Source organism: Agelaius phoeniceus, chromosome 6 (genome assembly GCF_051311805.1).
Source record: "Agelaius phoeniceus isolate bAgePho1 chromosome 6, bAgePho1.hap1, whole genome shotgun sequence".
Taxonomy (NCBI): Eukaryota; Metazoa; Chordata; class Aves; order Passeriformes; family Icteridae; genus Agelaius; species Agelaius phoeniceus.
The window spans coordinates 7,216,317-7,239,138 of NC_135270.1; the positions used below are offsets into that span (position 1 = coordinate 7,216,317).

At 41.4% G+C, this 22,822-nt stretch overlaps 3 protein-coding genes across 17 annotated transcripts in view; 1 reads left to right on the plus strand and 2 right to left on the minus strand.

Moving 5' to 3' along the window:
* The window catches only part of PPFIBP2 (PPFIB scaffold protein 2), a 95,123-nt gene extending 93,324 nt beyond the window's left edge, over nucleotides 1–1,799 (plus strand). For 14 of the 15 annotated variants that reach the window (XM_077179552.1, XM_077179549.1, XM_077179553.1 and 11 more), the window contains one exon: nucleotides 42–1,799. In XM_077179552.1, the coding sequence (XP_077035667.1) occupies nucleotides 42–113 (72 nt within the window). In that variant the 3' untranslated portion in view covers nucleotides 114–1,799. The remainder of the gene's footprint in view (nucleotides 1–41) is intronic. The other variant, XR_013182654.1, reaches the window with a different exon arrangement.
* Nucleotides 1,800–1,834: 35 nt separating this feature from the next.
* Nucleotides 1,835–8,746, minus strand: CYB5R2 (cytochrome b5 reductase 2). The gene is made up of 9 exons (XM_054635148.2): nucleotides 8,587–8,746; nucleotides 8,321–8,467; nucleotides 7,611–7,683; nucleotides 6,432–6,538; nucleotides 5,336–5,465; nucleotides 4,469–4,552; nucleotides 3,863–3,948; nucleotides 3,209–3,308; nucleotides 1,835–2,287 (listed from the first exon to the last, which is right to left on the minus strand). The coding sequence occupies exons 1-9, from the start codon at nucleotides 8,599–8,601 to the stop codon at nucleotides 2,115–2,117; spliced, it is 915 nt and encodes a 304-aa protein (XP_054491123.1). The 5' UTR covers nucleotides 8,602–8,746; the 3' UTR covers nucleotides 1,835–2,114.
* Nucleotides 8,747–8,903: 157 nt separating this feature from the next.
* Nucleotides 8,904–21,478, minus strand: LOC129121292 (ovochymase-2). The gene is given in 16 exon segments (XM_077179432.1): nucleotides 8,904–9,064; nucleotides 12,161–12,329; nucleotides 13,279–13,427; nucleotides 13,683–13,855; nucleotides 14,482–14,567; nucleotides 14,570–14,688; nucleotides 15,310–15,392; nucleotides 15,763–15,913; nucleotides 16,646–16,733; nucleotides 17,148–17,269; nucleotides 17,594–17,734; nucleotides 18,166–18,296; nucleotides 18,396–18,490; nucleotides 20,411–20,496; nucleotides 20,499–20,561; nucleotides 21,445–21,478. Coding segments are annotated over 16 exon segments (1,851 nt in total).
* Between the last annotated feature and the right edge of the window lie 1,344 nt (nucleotides 21,479–22,822).

The window sequence follows — 22,822 nt, forward strand, 5'->3', positions numbered from 1 at the left end:
TCACCAAACACCCTCAGTCCTTCCCATCTTGTTTTTTTCAGACACTGCTGAGCCAGGATGAAATGCTAAATGACAGCAGGTTTTTAACACCCACCTTTGAAGACTGGAGATGATGCTTCAGCAGGACCAAGATCACTGCTCGTACCTCACGCCTGCAGGAGTGGCCAGGAGCAGCTGGATGCTGTGGAGCAGGAAAGCTTTGCCTCTTTTCTGCCACTGCCACCTCCCACCTAGCATTTCCTACTGTTAGTGTAGCCACAGCTTACAGGTAACTCTCCTCTGTGCTGTTTTCCCACATCATGTAATAGGAAACAGGAGTTGGGAGAGGAGTGGGACTCAGATCCAGAGTCTGGAAAGCCAAGACTGGCATTGCTTTGTCCTTTCATTCACTTGACTTTTACATGCTATGTTGATGTACTGTTACATGAAAGACCTTTTGTAATTTTTAATTTTTATAATTAACTTGTAGTGCAGGAATCATTAACACATAATTGTACCACAGGGGCTAATCAGAGCTACCTGGAATTCAGCTGGATGCTGGTGAGAGCAGCAGAAATGGCTCTCTCACCACTCCTGTGGTCTTGCCAGACTGGTCCCCAGAAAGGATTTCAATCTCTCCTCCCTTTCACTGGCACCTGTCCTGCCCTCTCTTTATCCAAGTCAGTGCACTGTAGGATGGGAAGAATGGAACACAGTACTGTCCATCTAACCCTTGCTTTTATTAGGATGACAAGCTGCCTTGTTCACAAATCTTTACCTAAGGCAAAAACAACTGCAGCAGGAAATTGTAACTCTGAGACTACCAGGAAAGTACCAGAATAAAACAAAGATTTATTTCTTTAAAATACCTGACAAAATAAATCTTCTACTGCTGTACTGGGCCAGACAAGACTGCACCAAAGGGAAGTATGGCCTCTCACTTTTTGAGGGGCTGAGGGTGAAGTTGTCACCTTTACAGCACCAATTACTTGTGGCATTTGTTTACATGTACATCTCCTGTATTAATGAGTTATTAACAAGCTCTCTTAGTAAACAGATAAATGCCAGGAAAAAAAAACCCTTAATGGTAAGGAAAAATACTTTGTACAGGGCTGGTTTTCATTACTCTCTCCTTGCTGGCTGCAGGTGTTGCTTTAGATTCCAATACAGCCCTCCCAAAGAAAGAGGGAAGCTCCAGGGCTGGCCACAGGATGCAGCAAGAGCTCTTTGAGAACTACCTGGGGTGGTTTTACAGATGATCCACCCTGGTCCTCACTTCACCAGTCTCTCATGACAGACCTTGCACTGTATGGTCAGGTGTAAGAAGATAAACACATGATTTGATTGTCCACAGTGGTAAAATCAAGGCTAATTCTTTTCAATCACTGCAAACTGAAAAAAAAAGGAAAATTCAGAAAAATGAGAAATAAGTCTATGCATCAGCAAACTACTCATGTTTAATAAAAGCTATGAAACGTACCAGTCTGGCAATGCAGTCAGTGCTAGAGACCAGCTCAGGTACCATGGGCATTTAAAATACTTTGTCAGGTCAATTAGCCAACAGACTTATTACAGCACTGCAAATGGGATGGGCTGCTCCAGCTGCTCTGAGATATTCCAAACACAACACTTACTATTGTCTTTCAATGCTGTATTTACAACTCAGTGTAGTGTTGTGCAAACTTGGCTGTGAATAGTCAATCCACAAAACAGTTGATTCTTCCTTTAAATATATGTAGTAGGAAATCCTAATTAGCATAACACTGGTATAAATGCTTATTTTTTGACTGTTATGAATAAATTCTCAATGTTCCCCTCTCTTTTGCTGACCGTGGAATGATTTAATACAAATCCATGTGGATGACACTTCATCTTTATTTATTTTTCCCTCAGAATTAATATTTTACACTAATTCCAGAGGTAAGACTAAGTAACTCCCATACAATTCAAGATGACATCTCAACTTCTTAGTATTAAAACACATAATGTAATTATGAAGTTATAAACCACAGAAATAACATCAAGGTGTTAAAAAACACACACACAAAATTGCTAATTGCTGCACAGTTGTACATCAACTGTTCTTGTAGAAAAATATGCAGTACTTCCAAAAAAGGTACCAGGTGACATCAGTATTAGTAAGCAAATGTACTGCTCTTGGGATAGCCAAGCTTGTCCAGGTTGGGCTGACAGGCAAACTGAATCATTGGTGGTGGCCCACACATAAGAATGAGGGTCTCACTGCCAGGGGGAGGCAGGTGGGCTTTCAGCATGTCTGCAGTGACAAAGCCAGAGCTGTACTTCCAGTCTGCAACAAAGAAATTAATTCAATTACTCTGAATCTCTGTACAGGCTGAAACCTCTTTAAACCTCATTAAGTAGCTGGAGAATCAAGTTATGGCACTGTCACTGCAAGCCAGGAAAGGGTTAAATTTCTCACTCAGCTCAAACCTAGTGATCCTCTTCCACAGGGACAACAAAAGTGGATAACAAGGATTTGGGTGATAAGACATGGAGGTCTTAAAACAATAAATTATAAAATTTAGAAGAAATGAGCAGGTAGAAATAAAAAGGAAGAGTGAATCAGCTTTTCCAGTGAAGAGGGATCACCCAGTGGCAGGGAGCAGTATTGAGACCTGTACCTTTTTTTTTTTTTGAGATGGAGTGGTGAGGTGACAAAGTTTAATGTCAACAAAAGCTCTGCCATGTCGTTTAGTGATAAGAGAAAACAAATTAAAAGAGGAAATGCTAAACTATTTCAAGCAGTAGTATAATTGAATGCATTTGCCATCTGAAGTGAGCCAAGAAGGAAAAATGATGCTTAATTCATACACATGGCAACTCTGTTTCACCAGAATCTAATCTGCTGCTGCAAAACAAAGATGTGCACATAATATTTACAGGTATTAAACAATTTAATGTCAACAGCATGCTAACATAACTTCATTTGGGAGATAGCCCAAAACAGAGCTGAACTTTTGATGAAAACTCTCAAAAACTGGAATACATGAAAAGATGCACTGAGTAACACATCTGACCCAAATGAGGTTAATTGTGAGCTCCCACTTTTTAAGTCCCCACCTGGCTTAGATCCCTTTTTAAAACAGGGGTGTGGGGTAAGGTTTGTTTCAAAGTGTAAGACAAGAACATTTTACATTACTCTGCTGTCCCCTTGAGCACGAGTGAAGCTCTGACAGGGATAAGCAAGGGCATTTCCATGTGTCCCTACCTTTTGGAGGTCTGTCCAGGGTGTACCACAAAACAAACTGCTCAGGATGCCTCTTGGCAAGGTCTTCTAGCTCAGCTCTCAGCAATATATCATTTTCTGTCTGCAAAATGAGAATGCTGGTTAGCTCCAAACCATCACAGGAGCCCTCTGCTGGGAGCTCATCTGCCATTCACAACAAATGCAATGATAAAAACTATGTAAATCAATAAATTCATTGGTATTTTGTCCCCTCCATGGCAGCTATTATCATTACAGGCTTCTGTAAAGAACAACAAACTGTGAGAATTACAGCCACGTAAACACAGTCCTAAAGATGGCAATTAGAACAACTTTTTAATCCAGGCTAAAATCACAACGAGCTGGATTTGTCCCTGACCCTGGCAAATGTCCCTGGACCAGCATGGTGAAGGTTAGCTGTATAAAAGGATTAGTGGAAACAAATCCTTTTTCCTTGAAATCAGTGAAGGACTCAGATGAGCAGAGGGATTAGGATCTGGTTGCTGTTACTCCCTAATGTAGGAATTCAGTGAAACTATGAGGAGACAGCTAATTGGGAAGAGTATGAAACAAGGGCCATCGGTTTAAAAAGCTCAGAGGCCAGCAAAACCAAGTAGGCTATTAAAGAAGAACAAACAGATGGGTCAGAACACTCACCTGATTAGCAAAAAGGAGGTAACATTTTGTGGAGTCCTTAGGATCATTTGTGATCTGACGGATCAGCTGCAACATAGGAGTTATTCCTGTTAAAAACCAAAATGGTTAAAGTGGGTATTTCTTTCCATGGCTACAGTTTCACTGTGAATGCTGCCTCACTTTAGTCTTCAGTGGGATCTCAGTCTGCACAGAGCTACACACCTCTGGATTTCTAATCCACATGGAGTGCAGAGATTGGGGGTTTCTATTATGACAAACAGTTCCAGGACAAATTCACAATTCTTGTATGCAGGGCTTTCTCTTCAGGATTGTCCATCACATAATTTTACCCCTCAAGACATGCTCTTAAAATTCTTTTTGTCACTGATGAAGTGAGTTCTCTGAGGTCACAAGGTAAATTAGGATTCAAACCCTCAGGCTGCCACTCCCCAGGACTGAGCTCAAACCACTGGAATGCCTCACTGTTGCCACCATGAAAATAAATTAATGAAAAGAAATGTAGGTGTGTAAATACTCTGCTACTAAAGTACAACAGGGGTAGTCCTCACATATATCCAAAAAACATTTTCATTCTCTAGACACCCCACATGATGGGATTAGTTTTACCTGTTCCTCCAGCTATCATCCCAAGGTGCTTTGCAAACTTTTTCTCTGCTTCAGACTTCTTATTAGGCTTGATAAGAAAGGTACCTAGAAGAAATATTCCAAATCTATAGGTACATTAGCTTCCAAACAAACATGGACACAAATTCCATGGGAATAAATTACCACAGGTGATCAATTAATTAAAAAAAATAATTGTGGAAATCCCTCCCTTCTGCTGAGATAGAGTAAACAGGAGAGAGGTCAGCATCCAGAGAAGTGCTGAGCATTCTGAGGTGAGACTTAAGTGCACAGCTCCTCTCAGTAAAGATCAGTGCAAAATCTTTCACCTGTATCCTACAAGAGGATTATTTCTCTGAGCTTATTTCCTCACAGTCAACTCAGACCTAATTTTAATTATGAAATGGAGCTAGCTCTCAGTCAGCTGGTTATTCAGTAACAGCACAGAGATTCTCAGAGGACATTTTAGGCCACTAGCTCTCAGTCAGCTGGTTACTCAGTAACAGCACAGAGATTCTCAGAGGACATTTTAGGCCACAACCTCACTTGCTTAAGAAGCATCTAGAGCATCTCCCTCCAAATGTATAGCTAAGGTATTTTATTTCCAGTGCAGACTTCTCAGTCATTTTAGGGAATAGCAATTTTTTTCAGATTTATAGTCCCAGGAGTGAGACACTCATCAGTTATTCCATACACAAAGTACTCTTTCCCATCATACCAACTCTGACAGGCTCATGGTCAAGTCCAGGAAAGGTGATTTTTCCTCTTTTCCACTTAAAAAAATATTCTCTACAGCTGTCAAGTTTTATAAAACACCTCTAAAAATAACCAATACCTCCCTTTTGCTCTCCCACCTTTGTGTCACAGTACCTGTCCCCTTATAGACCAGGAGTCCATTTGGCCCTCTGAAATCAATGGTGTCTCCAATCTTCATGTTATTTAGATACTGGGACATCTTCCCACCTTCTGGAAACTTGGGGTTCACATTTTTGTGGTAGACCTGTAAGAACAATTATTTGCACATAATCAACCACTAACTTTCCTACAGACAGTATCTGTAGAACATAATTCTGCAGGTCTGAAATTCAACACCTGAGAAATAAATCCAGGTAATTCTTTGCTCCCAGTTATCTTGTGAGCCTTGCAACAGGAAGCAGCCAAAAAAAGTAAAATTGGGCACATGTCCCTCTGCTCCCTGCAAACAGCCAGGATAACAGGGATGGGTGGCAGGCAGATTAGGGACTGCTGCCCTATTATGTCACCCCATTTTTGTGGCTGTTCCTTCTGAAAACAGCACTGTTGCATCTTTTCCTTATAAACCTTTCCTAGTCAGCCACACAACAGCTTTTTCAGCTTTCAAAGCATGAAAGAAGCATTAAGCAGCTCATAACAATTCACCACACTTGTAACATGAAGAACAGAACATGCAAAAAATAATTTTTAAAAAGCCTGGATTTTTGCCTAAGGACAAACTCTTTCATAGAAAAGGATTAGGAAATCCAGAAGTCCTGGGATCAGATAACCCTGCATCCCCTAGCTTAAAGGATTTCCCTTGTGTGACTTGTTTTCTGCTTAGAGCTGTTTGCATTAAGCAGTAGCAGCAGCACAGGCATCTAGAGGAAGAGAGATAAGTATCCACGTGCTGCTAAGTAAAAGATATTAGGGAAATTCCTAAAGTATTGCCAGGGAAGTGATTCTGTCCTCCCTCTACTTTTCCTCTGCCATCCCTCAGTGCCACACAGCAGATACACAGGACACAACTTACTATTCAAGGGCAATGAGTTGTTTGCCATGCAGTCACCCTATTTGAAAAATATGAGATTTGATGAAAACGAAATCTAATAAAATTTGAATTAAAGACAACGAAATTTGATTACTAAATCAAAACAAACTATTTCACTAAAATGAAGTGCTTGCTCTCCTTCCAGTTAGCAACTTACCTCTAATAAAGGAAACCAAAAATTACCTTTATAATTAAATCAACATAACCTTTTGCCTCATCACTGGAAATGGGGGTATAGGCTCGAACCACCAGATTCCCATCAATTTTTGCAGAAAGGTAAACATGCTGGCCTGAGGAGAAAGAATTACAATCTGATTATCTTTTTCACCCATGCAGGACAAGAGAGAAACGCAGGTATTGTAACCTGCTTGTGTGTAACCTGCATGAGTAACGCATGCAATGACAGAGAAAATCTTTGCCATATAAATGCTGCATGAAACTTTCAGTTTCTTCTCTTTTTTCAGCACAGAGCAGGCATCTCCCAGGCAGTAATACAGTTTCAGGATCTTATTCCTAAATTCTTAAGAATGAACCTGGATAAACACATGCACTGCAGAGCACATCTCAGCTGGTTTACCATTTGTCTAGTTAATTCCATTACTCTTTTCCATACAAGCCAGAAGAGAGTTTGGAGAAAAACAGGCAGCATGCAAGGACATGCTCAGAGCATGGAATGGGATGACCCTGACACCTGCCATACAGCTCAGGGAACTGCCAAACAGTGCAGAACAAACAGAGCCACATCTGCAGATCAGAGAGAGACTTTCCCCTGCAGAGATTTTCACTGACTCAAGGTCCAAGGTTCAGTGCTATCAGTGTTCCAGGGCACAGGAAAGAAGGCCAATCCTAGGCTGAAATTCGTGCTACAGAACTCCAGATAAAGTTGCATGGAAATGTGTGTAATTCAAAGGGAAGTGCATGCACAGGAAAGGCTCTGAATATTTCAGCACGTTCCCAGGCAGCAGAGTTGCCCCCTTTCTCTTTTACAAGTATTTGTATTTGCCAAAACCATGAGGACAATTGCCAATAGACTGAGGGGACCAGATGGAAGTAAAAGGCAAATAAGAAACATGAAAAAGCTTTGACATACATATACCACTCTTGCTTATATCCTGACTGGTGACAAATTCCATCAGGCTCAGTTCAGTCTCTGCTCCATTTCTAACCTACACCACACAACTGGACAAAGCACCCACAAAAGATCCGAAATACAACCCCTCTGGGAAACCTGACATTTCTCTCTGAGACAGCAGCATTCAGATGCAGCTTTCAACTCCTTGCTTTGCTGAGCCTTAAATTCACAGTCAGAAGTCCAAGAACTGTGAGAAACTAGAAATACAAGTAATTGTTTACAGTACTTGCCTACAGGTAATCCTAATATGTGATTCGTTGAGGGTAGCCCAAATCTGAATTTCTTGGTATCGTGACTGATTTCCTAAAAAACCAAGGTTAGAATGAGGTCAGCATCACCACTACTTTGAATTTCAAACTCTACTCAACACAATATGCTTCAGCAAGCCTGCTCTTTGTTAGCATGCAAGCCTAATACTGGGAAAGGACACAGAAAACAGCTTTGAAAAACAAAGTTGAAATAACCTGGAGTCTCAGAAGCCATCTTCTCCTCTTTACCTTCACAAGGAGTGACTTTTGCCGGCCTGCACAATCCCTACAGCATCTTTACGTAGATAAAACCAGGAAACTCTGTGCCCAAGGCTAGTGAGCACATTGCATGCTTGCAGACAAAGATCAGGAAACACAGCCGTGCAGCAGCTCCGGGCTTGCTTCTCATGGTGCAGCCAGGACAAGATCCGAGGAAGGAACACAGCCAGCATACAAACATGCAAAGCATCGGGAAACAGCAGTTCGCAGCGTGCCATAAACTCTTTTACACACCCTGCTCTACCCTGGGGGCATCACAGTGTGGCTGCGGGAGGCACAGCCATCCTTGGAGAGCTCCCTGCCCTGCTCTGGGGATTCGATCCCTGGGGTAGCCCAGGGTCAAGAGCCTCCGAGGCCAGCGCACCTACTGCCCTCGGACCCTCGATGCCCCATGTCCCCAGAGCCCCGGGTACCTCCTTGTCCAGCAACCGCAGCGGGTACTTGGCCAGCGGGTCCTGCAGGGTGACGGGGCGGCTCGGCCTCCGCGCCGTCCCTCGGAGCAGCAGCAGCAGCAGCGCCGACGCCGCCACCACGGCCACGGCGATGGCCACAGGCGCTCCCTGGCAAGAGAAGAAGGGCAGGCGGTGAGGCCACGGCGGCCGTGAGGGGCACGGCCCTCCCCAGCCCCAGCCCCAGCCCCAGCCCCAGCCCCAGCCCCAGCCCCAGCCCCAGCCCTCACCGCAAACGCCTCCATGGCAGCCTTGCCCGCAGCTCCCGCCGCACCGGGCCCGCTCAGCCACGGCCTAGCATATCCCGCCCCGCGGTTCCTCCTCCCGGTTCCGCCTCCTGCTCCTTCCTCGGGTTCCTCCTCCCGGCTCCTCCTCGGCTCCCGCCTCCTGATCCTTCCTCGGCTTCCTCCTCCCGGCTCCTCCTCGGCTTCCGCCTCCCGGTTGCTCCTCCTGGTCCTGCCTGGGGCTGGGCCCGGACAGTGAGGGGAGCTCCGCTCCGCCCTCAGCCCGGGCGGGTCAGGCTGTCCCGGGGGTCGAGTTCTTGGTGTCAACAGAATCGATGAGGTTGGGAAAGAGCTCTGGCATCACCGAGGCCAAAGTGTGACCGGACACAGCCCGTGGCACTGAGTGCCGTGTCCAGCCTTTCCTTAAACACCTCCGGGGACAGTGACCCCGACGGCAGCCCCTTCCAACGCTTCACAATTCTTTCTACCAAGAAATAGAAAAGGAGGATGTGAAAAATGCATGTATTTTATGATTGGCTGTTCACAAATATTAAAATGAATATTATGTGTGTTGTGTTAGAAAGTAATGCTGTATTAATTCTCTTAAGTACTGTGTTAAATACAGTTTTAGATTATAAAAAATGTTAAAATAGAAACTATGCTATGTAGGATACTTTTTATAAAGAAAGGACTCACAGTGAGATAGCAGACACAGGACACCTAAATCTTTCAGAGAAAGAGAATTTATTGCCCTCTTATCAGAAGAAATTAACTTCTTCCTGCCTCGAAGGCGCTGTTAGGATTCAGAGGAAGAAGTTGACGATGACCACACAGAATCCTGTATTTGAATGGAATTTATGCATCATATATGAAGTGTATGAATATGCAACTGGTTATTGCTTTTAAGGGTTAATCCTTTGTTGACGTGGGTCCTTTTTTGGACTTACGCTTCCCGTAAAAAAGGTACCCGGACGTCCGTAATTCTTTGTATTTATTGTCTCATATTGTCCTAATTCAATTTGTCCAAATTGTTATTACTCTAATTGTATTACTACTTTTTATAAGCATTTTATTACTATTAAACTTTTAAAATTTTAAAAACAAGTGATTGGCGTTTTTCACAGAGTGCAACAAAGTCAAGCTGGTCAGTTCAGATGAAGAAATAGCAGTGTTCCTGTGCACCCAATGCGTGGCAATTAATGGATTCCTAAATGAGAAATAAACATGCCCTCATGCTGCTTCTGGAAAAGTGCAAGGGAAATAAAGTGAGGGTAAAAGAAAAAAGGGAAGATGCAATGAGAATAGGGTTGTTGTGTTCTTTTGGGCAGACCCATAGTGGGAGGAGGCTCAGGAAAGGCACGGAAAGTGTTACCTCCGCAGGCAGAGAAACACAGAGAGCAGGACACCATCAGGACGGCATTCCAGAGCTAACCAGAACCACCTGCAGTCACAGAGCCTCACCTAAAAACTAAAATAGAATCTCATTACATGAACCCCATTGAAAGTAATTTTTTATTAATTTTTTAGTTGTGTTTGGGGTTTTTTTAAATCAAGATTTCATTTGCATCAGAAAACAGTTCACATTGTTGCTAAAAGGTACTGGCACCTTACAAGAGACCAACAAGTTGCCACAAACAAAAGCAAAACTAGGCTCCTTGTAAAATCATGCTAAGAGAAACACAAAAGGCCAACAACAAGCAGCCAAGCAAAAAGTTAGTGCCATAACAATCAAATCAAAAGCAGACATTTTAAGATAGAATTTAAGGTAGGAATTTTCATAAGAGATACCAATTTATCACTGCATTCAATATCATCACAGCTGACATCACCTGTAGTTCTTCCCACACAATTTTTGCTATTCTGAACTCATCCACTTGAAATCCTTGTCTTAAATTAATAAACAGATAAAAGTCACTGTGTTCCTGTTAAGCAAAAGAGAACAGCATCCAAGAGATAATCCACATCTGCTCCCAGCATAAACTAATACAGTAGGCTAATGGCAACTTCCACCATAACCAAACATTAACAGGCTTCTATGATAAAAATTTAGAAAGCATATTTTCCCTCCCTTTCTCTTTAAAGATCTCTGTTCAGAGAGCTTGGCAAAGATAGAGCACATATACTCTATCAATAATGTAACACAGCTGTTAATCTGAATCACTGGATCTCAATTTGCCCATAATCCTTCCACTGGTAAGTATTTTCAGAGCTTCACAAAAGACCTCATGCTCAATATTTTGTGGGCTTTTGCCTCAAACTTTACGGTGAAGAGAAGAAAGTGGTGAAATATGTTTACCGTATTCATTGGATAATAAAATCAGTGAGATTCTTGTTTCCCCAGCTGCAGAATAAAATTGAAAGTTTAAAAAAAACTAAAGAACCAAAGTTCAAAACTAATATAATAAAAAAGGGGGGTTACTGGCATCAAATGCTTGTATGGGAAAAACTCTGTAAATATTTTTGCCATTAATATCAACAAAAACTAAGTGAGATATCTTACCTTCTAGTTATTATCTGGACCATTGAGTCAAAGGAGGATTATTCTTTTGCTACCTGTTGTACTATCCTACTAATCTAGTTTTAAACACTACAGCTGAGAGCAGAGGGGTCTGCAAAGCTAATTGGAGCCTGTCACCACAGATTTCTGCATAAGCAGCCTTTTGGACATTAATTAAACTGCTAGTTACAAGTTAATGCATAGATTAATTAGGGTAGCTATCAGTTCTTTTATGCTCCCTTGGCCTGTAAGACCTGTCTTTTCAAACATTTTTGATTAAACACCAAACAATTTGTAAAACCAGAAACTGTCTTAAAAATATCCTGCAGTATTTTTACAGTCTGCAGCACTACATTCAAGAACATGCTTGGCTCATGTGTCTTATTTTCCCTCTTTTTCCTTCTAAAATGGATTAACAAGTGTCAAGGCTGCAGGTAACTTATGACTGATCCAACACATGTGAAAAGCCAGAGTCTCAGTTCAGGTGAATGAGCAGTAAATTCCCCTGGGTGAGTATCAGCTACTCTGGAATCTGTTCATCAGTCCAAGAAGCCTGCATGTTCCCACCAAATTCTGTTTTCAATGACATTTGTGCCTTGGGAATGTTTTACGATGGGATCCATTCATTTCACACAATGAAAATGGGGAGCTCTGAAAAAAAAGAAGAAGAATAAAATGGGGTAAACTCTGCAAAGATCATCAATGAAGACAGGTTGTAAACATGTCAAAGCGGACTCAGCTGCCACCATGTGTCAGTTCCTGCTCCTCTACTTCCTCCCAACCCTGAGAAATGAGGCTGCAAAGTCACAGCAGGGAAAACATTCATCCACACATGAAATGCAGTAGGGAGTGGAATAACAATAACACAATTGGAAGAAATAACATTTTCAGAAGTTACTGCTGATTTAAGTTTGTTTCTTTTTTGGGCATTCAGCTAAGGATATTTTAAACAGCCAGGATCTCAGGGAGTGCTGGACACCCAAATATAAAAATGACACCCTGAAAAAGACCTCAAATTAATCATCTAACAATAGCAAAAGGATTAATTTAATGGTTGTTTTGTTGGGGTTTTTTCATACATACTGCTACTATAAATATTCTTCTTGATCCAGTCAAAACAAAACCCTAACATTGTGTATTCTCCTGGGTAGTTCTTCCTTCTACATCCCAAGCCCCAGCTAGTGATTCCATGGAGAGTGTAAAACCCTGAGTTGTCTCCTGAAGGACAAACTAATAGGCCTCCAGAATCACCCTGTGAAAAACACCAATCACTTGTTTTTAAAATTTTAAAATTTTAATAATAATAATAAAATGGTTACAAAAATAGCAATATAATTACAGTAATAATAATTTGGACAATTTGGATTAGGACAATACAAGACAATAAAAACAAAGAGTTAGGGACAATCCGGGTACCTTTTTCTGGGTAGCACAAGCCTGAAAAAGGACACACATTAACAGAGGATTAACCCTTAAAAGCAACAGCCTGTTGCATATTCATGCACTTCATACATGATGCATAAATTCCATTCAAACACAGGATTCTGGCTGGTCAGTGTCAGCTTCTTCCTCTGAATCCTGACGGCATCATCATGCCTGAGCAAGGCAGGAGAAGTTTGTTTCTTCTGATAAGGGAGCAATAAATTCTCTTTCTCTGAAAGATTTAGGTGTCCTGTGGCTGCTATCTTGCTGCAAGTTCCTTCTTTAAAAAAAGTATCTTACACAGAATAGTTTCTATTTTAACATTATGTTATAACCTAAAACTATATTTAACACACTACTTAAGAAAATCTTAAAAATCAGCATTTCTTAAAAAGAAAATCAGCATAACTTTCTAACATAACACACATAATATTCATTGTAATAGTTGTGAAAAACCAATCATAAAATACACATTTTTCACAACCCTCCACAAGGACAAAGGAACCTTGTCCCCAGCCAACATCACTCCTGCTGTTTTTAAAATCTCAGTTCACCAAGTAGAGGTCCCAGCTGCTCACGTGCTTGGGGTTTTTAATTTTTAAAAAACAAAGAAAGGCACAACCTTTGTTCAATGGAAGTAACTCTCTTTGCAATATGGGTAATTAAGATCTGACTGCTAAGGAGTCTTTCACTGTGAATCACCACAGCCTGTTTGCAAGAAAACAGCTTTGGGAGATTTTACACTTCCCTTTCTAGAATCCACCTGGCCCAAGGGTAACTTTGTCCTTGCCTTCCTCCACAGGGAATCCTGAACAGATCATTCCCAGGGTCACTTTACTGGGAAGGTTTATGTAATAGCTCTGACATATGTCAGGTGGCAGGACGGGGACTTCCAGCTGCTGCAGTTCTTTCCCCTTTTCTCTGTCTTGAATTAAAACACATCATCCAGTAGAGGCATGAATTAGTTGTTCCAGAAGGAAGCTTTACTTCTCTCCTTTTCAAATGGTCTCAATCTAAATTACCTGATTTCTCTCCTCCCACCCATGCCCCTTCATGTCTAGCTGAGTTTACACAAGTGAAAACTTTTTAACACATCTGTTCTCCAAAAACTAACATATAGACAGAAGGACTGTTCCAGCACAGGATGTGGTATTTAAAACACAGCCACAACATGCCCAAGCAGCAAAGACTGCACCCCACCCTGTGACCACACACATCCTCGAGGGCTGCAGCACCTCCTCCATGGCAGGGAGGCACACTGGGAGCACGGAGGTGGTGAATTCCAAGAGCTCAGCCAGTTGCAGCAGGGCAGTGTCAGAGTTAAAATTTGGGTGTATAAAATATTTCTTGATTGACCTTTTCTAGGAAAGCAAAGACATTGACATTTTCTGAAAGACTTGGGACCGTGAGGCTTTAAGTAACTTTGATTTTATAAATTTCCAAGATGCCTTAAGAAGGGAACACATTTAAAAGCAGCCAGCTTTAAAAGCCACATTTAAAACCACCAGCTTTCTGATATTAACAAGTCAAGATTGTGCATCTGTGACATGGAACAGAAATCATGCCAAAACTCCATCCAGCAAGGGTAGGAAGAGAGCCTTGGAAAAAACATTTATCCAGTGTGAGCAAAGTGGCAACTTGTGCCCTAATCTTTCTGTCTTGGTGACAGTGACCAGTGAGCACAGAGACAATACACCTCTCACTCACACATCCCCTGGGATTCTGAGCTTTGGAGCTCAGTGAAGGCACAGATCTGGGCTGACAGTCACACAAAAGCTGTTGTGTAAATGCAGATTGGGATCAACGTTCAGGCTGTTGGATTGCTTCATCATGGAGAATTTGGGAATCGCATTTACATTAAAAAGATTCTATTTTGAAAGATTGATTTGTATCAATCAATCTGCTGGATGGAAGCAGTAGGCTGCAGGGACACCGTGCAGTTATGGACATTCCCAGGGAAGGGCTCATCCCACTGCACTCACCTGGAATGAAGGCAGTGGGCACCTGTGACAACCCAATCTTGGGCAAGGACTGCTCCTCCACAGATGTGCTCATCTGCAGTTTGCACTTAACTGGAATGTTCTGGCCTGCAGTGTGTAAAGGCCACGAGTAGGGCACAGCTTCTTCACCTCCAGTTATCCTACTGAAGAGGAACCTGGGCTGATTTGAAGGAATTCCACAAGCATCCTCTGAAACAGAAAGCACTGATGTTCCAAGAAGTCTTTAGAGGTTAGGTTAAGACTGGGAGAAGTAAAGAACATTCCAGTTAAGGGCAACCCCACAGCATTTCAAGCTCCACCTCCCCTTCTTTTGCTAAATCTTCTAATTTCCCACATTTAATAGGCTCTAAATGTTTAGACCACCATGAGGAGATGATGCTAGCAAAAACAGAGCTTCACCAAGATGAAAGCTACTATTTGCCTTCAGAAGTTTTAGCCTCAAACCTACAATGAACAGGGACTCATCCAGTTTTCTATAGACTACTAGAGGGGGAAAGGGCAGTTCTAAAATGCTGATTGTTATTTTCAATTACTCTGTAGTCTTTGCAATTGTTTTCACCAAGGGAAGTAGGTGTAATCTGACATACATGCTGAAATGTTATTGAACTGCTGCACATCACTTAGCAAGATGAAGGAAACGAGAAAAATTAGGTTCTGCTAAAGTCAAAGCATGGAAATGTCACAGTGCATATTTTTATTTCCTCAAAATGTCTTACTAAAAAAATCTGGACCAACTGCAACCATTAGGTTTTTATAGTCCAAAAGGTACTCTCTAGTCCCATGAAGGAAGCATAACTGAGATTGTCTTACCTGTCATAACCTTTATTTCTTCTTCAGCAACACTCATGTTTTCAAAATCTTCATCTTTAGTTGAATTCAAAATATTTAAATCTAGCAAATGAGGGTGGTCAGTGTGTTAGCAGGATGTCTTGAGTAATATTTGTATTATAGAATAACTTTTATTTTCTTATTTATTTTTGTAGAAGAAACAGATTTCTGCTATTACAGTATTAAAGTGCTATTTAAAATGTGCCACAAACACAACTCCCAGGTTTTAGCCAGATTCATTGTTTGTTTTCACCATTCATTAGTCCTTTGTTTAATGCCTGAAGAGGTTCACAATCCTTTTTTTTCACGGAAACAATTTTTTAGATGAGAATCTCCTAGAGCAAAATAATTCTGAACAGCCAATCCACTGAAAGAGCCCTTTGTGCTGCCCCAAGGAGGCATTTTCCCAAGTTTCTATTTAGTTTTCTGTTCTCTGTTAGATGAACAAAGGAGACTGTAGCTCTGAATCCTCCAAAGGTCTCTGTCTCATCAGGGAGGAAGACAACCAGCATCACAACAGAGGAGCTTGGAGCAGGTGCTGGTAGGGCAAATCCACAAGACTCAACTAAAAATGAGAAAGCAAAGGCTCACTAAAAAATTAACAGGTATTTTTTAATCCTTCTCTCTTTCAACAGTGGATGCACAATATTCTGTATATTCCAGCTTTCAGACAGGAAGGTAAAAAGTAACCATGACCAAGAGATAAGCAGGCTGAGGCTGAAGGACTGATCTATTCCTGGCAGCCTGTTCAGAAGTTTCCTCATCAGAACAAGGAGTCTCTGGCATCATTTCATAAGAGTCTATTGCAGCACCCACAAACTTCCTTACAAATGAAACACCCCAGCTATCTGATTTTCCCTAATCTAAGCACCAGCTTTAAGCAAGTGCTGAGAACAGTTTTCTGGGATAGGATTCCCTCTCATTCACTATAAGCCAAGTGGCAAAAATTTAAAAATTACATGAATGATGCTCTGGAGTGATGAACAGCTGGACTCTGACAAGAAGATGTCTTGGGTGCTTTGTGTGTGATCATTCCTATAGACCCAAATTACTGTGCTATGTATTTTCTTCACTGGAACCAGTTCAGAACTGCATTTCACACAGAATTTAAACATTCAAAAAATTGTTCACTGCACTGTGGCTTTGCCTCTGTAAGTTGAGAAGAATTAGCAATACCTGCAAGCATTTTTCAAGGTACTGAAACTAGTACTATAATATTAACTGAGACTCTACAAGCAAATTTACACTGGACAATAGGACCAGTGAAAGTCATAAAATAAACAGAACATCCCCAAAATTAAAAATCAAAAGTCAAAGCAATTTCCTCTTCCCACATCTTCATACACAGTCATGGCATCATAGGAGCAATCTTCACTCTCTTCTACTTCAAAAGACTGGTATGTAAGCTTAAAATTTAAAAATGAAAGAGTGAACCTTGTTGTGAAAGTCATATGGAAAAAATTCAAAGATCTACAGGGTCTTTATGATTGTGAGTGATTCCTGCAAGGTTTGGTTTCTGCGACATTCAGACCTCTCACAGGTGATACATAAATAATAAATTTTCTAGAAGAATCTGTCATGATGAAATTTAACCCATGAAATCCTATTTTGCCATAACCTAAAGGACAAATCCAAACCCTAAAGGACAAATCCAAACCTATCTATCTTTTTGAGATGGATAGTTATTCCTCTTTACTGCATTCAGCAGCATCATTCATGCTCATGTTGCTTGATATTGTTTGTCCTTAGCTGCATCATTTCTTGTTAACTCAGTGGTGCCCATTTCCATCATGTAGACCCAAAAAGGGTTCATGTTATACCTTAACTACATGGGCCTCTGGAGCACAGATAATCCACTGACAGCCTGCCAGGTTGCTGCAGTGCTCTGGGTAGTGCATACTCTCCAACACTCCTTCTTCAAGAAGGGACTCACAGCCAGCAGCTGGAAATGCAGGCAGACAAAAATGGAAAGGAAAGCACCAGCTGGAAGTGCTGCCAGAACAGGAACGTCAGGAGTTCTTTTAAGACTCAGCAGGTGGCACTTGGGCCCATCCTTATGGCTGGTGAACTGCTGTGCACAGAAGAACCAAACACAATTCTCCAGGACATGTTTTAGCCTCAGCTGCCTCCCTCAAGGCCCCCCAATGAAAGCATCATCCACACAGAAATACCACAGGGGTTGCCTCTGGTTTGTTTTCTCTTGACATTTTTTTTCCAGGTCCCCACCCAAGAGTGTAGGCAGGCACATTACTTGGTTTAAAATTACCAGGAAGAATATCTGGTGTAAGAGCTTTGTAGGTAATGGAAAAACCAGTTCCATAATCCTCATCATTAGAAACAAATTTCAGCCTTATGCTATTGGAGCCAGTCAAAAGAGGTAATGAAAGATCTTCTCCACAGAATTTCCCTGAAACATAACATTAGAGAATGATCACTGTTTAAAGCCTTCAGTTACTTGAGAAAACTTGCATGTACTATTTTTAATACTTAGCTATAAAATTTTAGGATTAAAGGGAAATTTCCTATTCATCCTTCTACTTTCCTTATTAACCCATTGTCCCAAATAGATTCACACTATTAAAAATTGAAAATCATTGACACCAGAAATGTGATACAGTTCCCTACCAGGCATTTTCCAACCTCTTCACCTCCCACACTCTTTTTCTTTTATTTCAGATCCTATGTCTCAATGTATCAATCAAGCAAGTGAAACAATTAACCACCACCTCATTGGGTGCCCTTGCTGTTAGAATAAGGAGTGCTCTGACAGGTTATAGATCTCAAAGGCCTTTTCCAACCTGAATGATTGTCTCAAAGAACAAGGCTACAAAAACTCACCCACAAGTCTGTCATCTTTTGAACAGACTGATAAAGAATCATAGTCACAGAACATTTCTGGCCAGAAAAAGGGGGAGAAACAAAGCCATATGTAATTCCCTTCTGGCACAAATAGAGTCCATACACACAATCTGGAATAAGAAATCAGTTCCCATTTATAAAAATGCAACTAAAACCTACACTTGTATGAGGAGTATTCTCTGGGGGAAGACTTTGTTTTCTCTGCTTACTGATGGTTTTGATAGAACTGTTCAGGCCTTCCAGGCAAATGTAATTCCCCTTCACTCTTGCAGAGTTTGCCATCCTGAGCACTACAAAACACTGTGAGTTAAATCATAATGGAAGGAATTAGGTTTGACACATATGCAATCAGCTGTTCCAACAAAAATCTCAAACATCTGGAGGATATTGTGAGACAGGGTTGCTGATCTGCACTTTGTTTCTCCAGGCAGACTGATGCTGTGTCTTCTCTTTTCTCTCTTTTATTTGGAATTCTGGTAAATCAGCTTTAAACCCCATCTTGTGGGAGCAAGAATGAAGCCCTGCCAATGGACTCTCATTTTTTTGTAAATGGCAGTGCTTATTTTTTACCTTAAAGAAACTCTTGGCTACATGAAGATTTCATTAGAAATAATTTTCAGTGAGGAAAAATGGATACCCCAGAGCATAACAAAAGTGTTCATGGCAGCCCATATGAAATAATGCCCTTGGTTATGTTACAGCAGGAGACTTTTGCAACAGTTCAAGTTGCTGCTAAAAATTACTTTAATAAAGGAAGCAGAAGCTGTCCTATTTGGTCAAGTGTCAGCAGAGACACAACACCACAAAAATCATCTCCTCTTGCCCTCCCTTCTCATTGCAAGGTAAGCTGGTGAGAGCAGCATTTATCAACAACTCTGTAAACACAAACAAATTTAAGGAGTCAAGTACTTATTAGATTATTGCACCTGCAGCATTCTGGGAAGACCAATAAAAACTGGCAAAAATGTTTTCAAAACAGTTTCTTCCTTTATAAATTCCAACTATTTTGGGGAGGGCTTTTTATGCTTTAACACAAATAAAAGATATTGGGGGAAAGTAATGTACTCATCTGTGGAGATTTTCACTTTCAGATCTAATGAAGGAGGGATAGGGAAGGGGGAGGAAAAAGAAGAATAAATTCCTGCAGTTTCATATTCACAATTTACTTTTGTCCATGTGAAATGGCAATTTTGTACAGCTGGCACTGAGGCAACTCCCAGTGCTTTTTGGGGACACAGTGCCTACAACAAACTAGGGCTTGGAATCAAAACAAAATTGCAAGTTCAGGGAATTCTGACATTGGAATAAACATTTCTAGGGTAGCCACTACCAGGATGAACCATGCTTTGACAGGCCACCACTCAGTACTTTTTCAGAAGCTAAACCCTTTTCACTTTTCTCTGACATTATGGGGGTTCCTTCTTTGAATCATCAATTGAAGATGGCTTCTAATAGGAAATTTTATTTTTCTGCTCACAATTTTTTTTCTTCTCATTGACTGAACCTCATAAATAACTGTCCCTCAGTTTATTCAGTTCTCTGTGTAAGTTTTAACACAGTCTCCAAATCCCTTTAATGAAATTATCCCAAACTAGAAGAAGATGTCAATTCATTTTCTTATAACTCTCAGTAAAGTTCACCCCTGCCATTTATATCTCCAGCTCCATGATTTTGGCAGTGGTGCCTGATCGTCACACACTGTTCCCCAGCACAGAGGGAATTCATGGCCTTTTGGGAAGAGTGAACAAAAGCACAAAAGCACTTCTGAGTGTGACTTGTCCCTATGTTGTTGTCAAATGTCTGAGCCAACATGTTTTAGTTGAGAAAAATGACAAGTGATTTCAAAGAAGTGCACATGGAATCTCTGATACTTTCAACTGGTAAATTTCCACTTAAAAAAAGAAAAATTCTAATAAACATGCTAATAAACATGCTAGCTGCATAAAAGAAAAATTCTAATAAACATGCTAGTTGCATAAAAGGATCATTCTTAAAAAAAAAGGTCCAAGTAGGAAGTAAAGTGCATTTACAATGCTCTCAATTTGGTTTTGACAGCTACCTGTCATTAACACTTCAAGGGACTGTGAAATGCAGTGCTTTGACAGGAAATCATGTAAGTGCTGTATCCTGAGACAAGATAAAATTAAATAAAATGTTCCCAGACAGAGGATTTGTCACAAGCGAGGGACGCATTACTGTGGGGACTTTATTACCAGCACAGCACCATGCTGAGGTCTGGGAATATTCCCAGGTATCCTCTGTTGTAATGTTTGTTCTTCTCACTCCCTCTCCAGCCATAGGCACATCCCATCCCCAGGAGATGACACCAGCAAGGCTCCAGGCCCCAGGCTTGCCTTGACACAAAAGGGGTCTCCCTGGAAAAAAGCCAGCAAAATCCCAGGAGCCAGAGCTTGTACAGCTGAGCAAGCCTTAAAGAGTTTGTTGGGGTCTCTTTTGTGCCTTACTGAAAACCTGCAACACAGGGGACAGTGAGTTTTAAAAGCACTGTAAAGACACACACATTTTTGGGGTGTTTAGTCAGGATTGTCAAGAAGGGGAGAGACAGATTAATTCCCTCATGGGTTCATCTCTGATGTGCTTGAGCATGTAAAAAAGGAGTGAGGAACAATCACTTAACCTTTATCCCACTTCCTTTCCTTCCTGTAATCCAATTCTTTCCAACATTAATTAATTTATCAAGTGTTCTGAAGTTAGAAAGCCCTAAGCATTATTGCACTGGGGTACATTGCAAAATTGCTCTCAGGAACCTGTCCTACAACCCATACAATAATTAAAAAGGAATCATGTCATTAAGTTCATTGCCCCATAGGGGACTTTTGAAAGAATTCCCACATCCAAACCTCCCAGTTTACAGGGAATTTGTTTACTTTGTTTACAATGCCAGCTGTGGTTCTGCTGGAACAGGGATCCTGCACAAGGGGGGAGTTTTCCTCTGAAGCTCCAGGGCTGCTGGAGATGGGCCTGGGCTCCCTCTGGGAATGCAGGGCAGCAGAAAGCTGCTCCTCTGGGAATGCAGTGGGCAAAGGCTGCTGTGCTGTTCCCAAACCTCAGATTGTATCCAGGTAGGAATGCTTGGCTCCTCCCCTGGGCAGAGCATCTCCCCATGGGATGATGGAATTTGATCAGCCATGCAGGGACACTCAGTGACCATGGACAGAAGAGATCTCCTGGAGGGAGGGTTGGCTGTGGGAGAGATAAAGAAAAAACTGGCCCATGAACAGAACAGAACTGCCCCACCTCTGACAGATGGGGACAGAATACACACCCCCATTTCCAACCTAAGACACCAAATTTAATAGAGCATGGTTCTTCTACACACCATCACTGAAGTCTTTCCTGTAAAATACTGAAACACTCTCTGAAACTTATTTTTTTGAAGCAAAATGAACTTACCATGGCATGATTTGCTAGCAACTTACCCAGGCAGATCTACACATAGAAATAGAGCTCACATGGAGAGAATATCAGTTGCTATTTGTCCCAACAATTTATACAGCTTTTGAGGAGACAAAACTTTATTTCCTGCACACTTTATATTTAGCCAATATTACAGACCTGAGAAACACACCACAAGTTTATAATGTTGTTGGCAGCATGCTCAGTGTTTTATTTTTTGGCCAAGGGCTCCCCAGTAACTATCACCCCCCAATCCACCATCAGTGACCACCCCAACAATCATTTATGTGCTTATTCAATTCTAGTTTTTCATTCTTTCTCCTGCCAGTCAAAGGATAACAAACCCCAGCTTTTATTCTGAATATGCAGTTTTATAAGAATTGAATATAAACCCTGTCCCAGAAACTTTGAATTGCAGTTGTTTTGGGTTTTTTTTCTGGTATAGATGCAGAATTTATTATGAGTGCAGTTTTCCTACTAGTCCTGAAGAAATCTCCATTTCTGCCACTTCTGAAACTCATATCAGCAACATGATTCCAGCACTTTTTAAAGTGCTGGAAAACTTTTTAAAGCTGCTTTCCTTCTGGGATTCATTTGTATTTTACAGGGACAAAACAAACCCTCCAGACCCCCAAAACAGTTCCATGTACAGCAGAGCTCTGCACTCGTCCAGCACAACAGGAGGGCATAAAAACAAGAATAAACAATCCCTGTGGTTATGAGTGATGCTCATGGGCCACTGATGTGGAATAGAAGATGGAGAAACAATGGGCAGATGGAGAAACAATCCAAAACACATTCCAATTTCTCATAGAGAGGCATCACTTTCTGTGCAGCACCAAAGGGGTCAGAGAGAAAAATCAGAGGGGCACATTCTGTCCAGGCTGCACTTACCTGGGATGGCAGAACAGAAGGGGAGGCTTTCTTACCTGTTATTCTGTGTTCTCCTCTTCTGCTACCTATTCATAGTTCTGCTGAAGCTGTTGCCTTTACCCTCTGTGCAGACAGAGGCACCTCCCACTGGGGAGCTGCTCTTACCCCTAAAGCTGGCAGCTTTGGCCGACAGCTCTGGCAGCACCACTCCTGACCAGCACCACCCTGGCCACTGTTATAGTTGAGACAGAGACAATACAAAGCAACACACTCCATTTTCAGAAGGCTTCAAACCTGTTTTTATTATGACATGCATGCTTTTTATACTTTCTTACAAAACTCCTTA

Excerpts from the sequence above, each read along its gene's own strand:
- CYB5R2 (XM_054635148.2), bottom strand. Across the intron at positions 3,309-3,862 it reads ACCTCCTTTTTGCTAATCAG|ACAGAAAATGATATATTGCT; the intron begins GTGAGTGTTCTG and ends CTCATTTTGCAG. Across the intron at positions 2,288-3,208 it reads CCTGGACAGACCTCCAAAAG|ACTGGAAGTACAGCTCTGGC; the intron begins GTAGGGACACAT and ends TCTTTGTTGCAG.